The sequence below is a fragment of the Lathyrus oleraceus genome, chromosome 3 (assembly GCF_024323335.1).
Source record: "Lathyrus oleraceus cultivar Zhongwan6 chromosome 3, CAAS_Psat_ZW6_1.0, whole genome shotgun sequence".
Lineage (NCBI taxonomy): Eukaryota > Viridiplantae > Streptophyta > Magnoliopsida > Fabales > Fabaceae > Lathyrus > Lathyrus oleraceus.
This window is the reverse complement of record NC_066581.1, coordinates 255,740,121-255,744,886: the sequence shown is the minus strand read 5'-3', so window position 1 is coordinate 255,744,886 and position 4,766 is coordinate 255,740,121. Positions and strand designations below refer to the sequence as shown.

Below are 4,766 nucleotides of genomic sequence, written 5' to 3'. Positions count from 1 at the left end.
TTGGTTTTTTATTTCAGACGTGGCTTTTTAATTTTTTTATTTTCACATGTGAATCTTCATTAGGTCTCCAGCATGGCATAAACTAGAAATTAGGGTTCCAAATCCATCCCTCTCTCTCTTCGTGAAATCCATCCCTATCCCAAATCCATCCCTCTCTCTCTTCGTGAAATCCATCCCTACCCCAAATCCATCCCTCTCTTCATCTTTGTCCGTGTCCCCTTCATCTGGGTTATGGGTGGCAGCAAGGCATCTTCCACGAGTGAAGTTGGAAACGGCTTACCAAGATGTGGATGCAATGAAACCATGAAGTTGTTGGTCTCCAAGTCAATTGAAAACCCCGGTCGCAAATTTTGGAAATGCAGGAATAATATGGTGAGCAATTTTGAAGCATTTTATTATTTTGAGTTTGATTTCGAAATTAATTGTTGGTGGTGTTTGTCTCAAATTGCAGAATGGGTGCGGTTTATTTTTGTGGGATGATTTGGTCAGTGAGTTTGCAGTGAAAGAAACCAATCCGTCCGGATGCCGCCAATGTGAAGTCAACAAGGCTTATTTGATTGAATTTGCTAAAGAGATTGTTGAGGAGATAGATTGCAGAGTCGGAAAGCTTAACAAGTTAGAAAAACTGAAGAAAAAGATTGCAATGGAAAAGAGGAAAAATTTATGGTTAATGTTTGTAATTGGTCTGTCATGGATGTTGATAGCAACTATGGTTAAGTTAGTCTAATGAGTTTGTCATGTAATTGTTATGTCATTAGTGTTTTTCAGCAATGTAATGTCAATAATAAATTCATGTGTGTTGTAACTATGTGTAACCTGAAAAGTCTCAGCAATTGACCATGTTGGCAACCAATGACCACTCCTGAACACCTCATTATCTAACCTTCTCCTAGGTATTGGCATCACCTTATGTGGCCAATTTTCTAGTTTACTTGCAGAGGTGGATAACCTATTCATCAGATATTTTCTTATCCACTCACACATTGTGAGTATAGGTTTGTCCCTAGCAGCTAGAATGGTAGCATTAAAAGACTCTGAGATATTATTCATCAATGTATCACATTTAGGGTAAAAAGAAAAGGCATGCTTACACCAGCTTTTGGTAGGAACAGCCATCAACCAAGTCCAAGCATTGGGATCTGCATTCTTCAATTCATTCATCTTTTGGACCCATGCCTGATAGTATGTGGCTTTAGCAGCTCCCATCATTAAATCTCTAATAAGGGCTCCTCCACCAAACCTTTTCTTGAAATTAGCATACAAGTGCCTAAGACATAATCTATGCTCAATAGTATCAGACAATTCTTCAAATACAGCCACAAGTCCCTGATACAAAATAGAAATTTTTTCAACATTTAGAGAATAGAATAATTTGCAACAGAAAGATAGAGTTAAATACATACCTTCTGTTGATCAGAGATAAATACATATCTTCTATCCTGACCAATGTCCTCCATTAGTAGTTGTATAAACCATCTCCAACTCTCCTTTGTTTCATTTTCAACCACACCAAATGCCAAAGGGAAGTATTGATCATTAGCATCCCTGCCTACAGCAATAAGTAACTGTCCACCATACTTGGTCTTTAAGTGACATCCATCAACCCCCACAAATGGTCTGCATCCATGAATAAAGCCTTTCTTACAGCCATCAAAACAGAAATAAAATGACCCAAACCTTGGTTGTATGGATGGACTAGGTCTTTCTACATTTATCTTCACAGTGTTGCCATGGTTTACCCTTCTTAGTTCTTTTGCATACCTCCATATGGAAGCATACTGATTGTCAGCATCACCTTCAATTATCTTCTTGGCAATTAGCTTAGCCCTCCATGCTTTTGCAACAGTAATACCCACAGAATATGTTTGCCTCATATCTTGGATGATGTCTCTTATCCTGACTGTATCAGAAGTTTGCATCCTCTTTACCACATGCTTGGCCACCCACTTTGAGCTAGCAGACTTGTTGTTCAAAACCCTAGCACATGTGTGCTTATGTACAAGTGTTTTTATAGCAAAAGTCTCCTTGTGGCCCACCTTAGAGCATAAGACTAAAAACCCACATTTATGCTTACACACCACCCTTACCCTATCTCCCTCATTTTTCACAAAAGAAATTTCCCTCCCATTAAGCACTGACCACTCACGGATAGCTGCCCTAAAGTCATCAAGTGTGTTGAATTCCATACCCCACTTGAATATAAAGTCTTTGTTTAGATGCTCTTTCCTAAACCTAGCATACTTGGGCCTTTCTTCATCACAAGAATCATTTGGGTCAGAACTATTCAACTCATCACTATAGTATACATCATCTGAATCCATAGTCTTATTGGGCTCCTCCATACTGTTATTGGGCTCCCACCTAATAGGCTTAGTAACATCTATTCCTTCAAAACCATCAAAGTAAGCAGTAGCTCTTTCATCTTCACTGTCATCTAACCCCTCTACCTTCTCCTCATCTAACCCATCAATTCCATTATCAGGGGGGTGGTCATCATCATTCACACATTTAGGTTCCCTATCAGCAGGGTCCATGTTCCCAGTACTATGTTCAACATACAAATCTCCTTTCACATTCATTGCACTAAAGTATAGAGCAAAATCATCAACAACATCATCATCTTTCCTAATCAGAAAAAAACCATCTTGAATTTCTAAAACTTTTGTCCATACCCTAACACAATCAGCCTTATACCCTAACCTACTCAACAACTTCTCAATGTTATCCATGTTCCAATTTGAAACATGTATCCCATTAACTGTCGTATCCGTACCCCCTCTGTATATAATTTCTTCTTCAAAAACCCTGTAAAATTCACCCCCATGGTGGAGTGTAACACTAAAGTGTTGTGAATCCTGTCAATATATTATACCCACATGTCAAAGATTGTTGATTTCAAAATTTTACCCTACGACATTGATGAACTTCAAATTTTTACTAACCTCGGACTTTGGACACTTCACTGAGCTCGTCTTCACTGAGCTGGATCGCTTCTTCGTATTCGCTGAGGTTGTCTTCATCTTCGTCTTCACTGCGGTCGTCTTCACTGAGCTCGTCTTCACTGAGCTGGATCGCTTCTTCGTATTCGCTGAGGTTGTCTTCATCTTCGTCTTCACTGCGGTCGTCTTTCTCGTTTGCTTCGTTCCCTGCATTCTTCTTCTTCGTCTTCGTCTTCCCCTGGAAATTTCGTCTTCGTCTTCCCTGCTATGTTCAGAACCCTAATTTTCTAAGGGGGTATTTGAAATTAAAAAGTGTAAAATGACACATAATCACTTTAACAAAATTAAAAATATGCCAGGTGTAGGACCTCTTATTAGATTCCATGCCACCTGGATATTAGGGGGTTCTATGAAGGAATCTACATAACATAAGGGGGGGTTTACAAAAAATATTTTTACAGGGGGGTAATCCTAAACTCGCTAACATTACAGGGGGGAAAAGTGTATTTAACCCTAAAACTTATTATGAAACAAATATATAAAATATATAAAACTTATTTTAAACAAATATATAAAATATTAAAGAGAAAAAAATCAAATGTAACAAAAAACCAAATAAAAAACAAAGCAATTTCTAGAAATCCCTTTTCATCTCATCAGTAAACTCAATGTGTGTCTCAAAACACGGTAATCGCTAGTGTAATGTTCTTGATTTTGAGTTTTGTTTTGGGATTTGGATTTTGTTCTCCCAATTTCTCATCGTTTCCCAAAATCACTTCCCAAAATCGTTTCTAAAAATTGATTTTTATTGTTTCTCATCGAAGAGTTTAAGAAAGCACATTTGCTTCTCATCACTTTAAGGGTTCGATTGACACTCTCTTCATCAAAGAAATCAATTTTCAGGTTAGAAGCTAATGTTTGTGCAAAAATAATTCATTTCCCCCCAAAACTTTATTGCCTCTTTTTTTTTTAGTTTTAAATAATTATTTATTTTTAATGATAACGACGGTTTAGACCGACGTTAATATTGGTACAAAAAAATTCATTTCCCCCACAAATTTCATTTGCCATCATTTTTAATTGTTCTAACAATTTTTTTATTTTAAGTGTAACATCAGCCATGACCGACGCTAATGTTTGTGGAAAAAAATGTATTTCTCCCCATGTTTTTCCTTTATAATTGTTTTAATTATTTATAACAATAACTTTAAATAAAACTCTAAATTATTAAAAACTAAATAAAACTATAAACTAAAACAAAATTCATAAAAATCAAATTTATAAAATTCCTAACTTCAAACAAAATATTTAAATCTTATTTTAAAAATAAATAATATAAATTTAATTATAAATTTAAACTTATTTTAACTTTAAAAATTTAAACTTATAAATAAGTTAAACTTATTTTATTATTTTAATTAAAAAACATAAGTATAAGAATATATCTAAACTAAAACTATAAATTTAAAGAAATCAATTAAAACTATAAACTAAATCTATATTCATTAATTTAATTTTATAAAATAAAATCTAAATTATAAATTATTAAAACGATCCATAACTAAATTAATAAATTAAAACTAAATAAAAATAATACTATAAAAAGTTATAAAATAAAATAAAACCAAATGATAAAAATAAAAATAAAATAAACCAAATAATACTTATTTTAAACAGATATATAAAATATAAAATAAAATAAAACTTAATTTGAAACAGATATAAAACTTATTTTAAACAAATATATAACATATTAAAGAGTAAAAAACCAAATGTAACAGAAAATCAAATGAAAGACAAATCAATTTCTAGAAATCGCTTTTCATC

At 33.8% G+C, this 4,766-nt stretch overlaps 1 protein-coding gene across 1 annotated transcript; it reads left to right on the top strand.

Annotated features, from left to right (window-relative positions):
* LOC127126729 (uncharacterized) lies at positions 1-729 on the top strand. The gene is made up of 2 exons (XM_051055714.1): positions 1-372; positions 452-729. Exons 1-2 carry the CDS (start codon positions 232-234, stop codon positions 725-727), a joined length of 417 nt encoding a protein of 138 aa, XP_050911671.1. The 5' UTR covers positions 1-231; the 3' UTR covers positions 728-729.
* Positions 730-4,766: the final 4,037 nt, after the last annotated feature.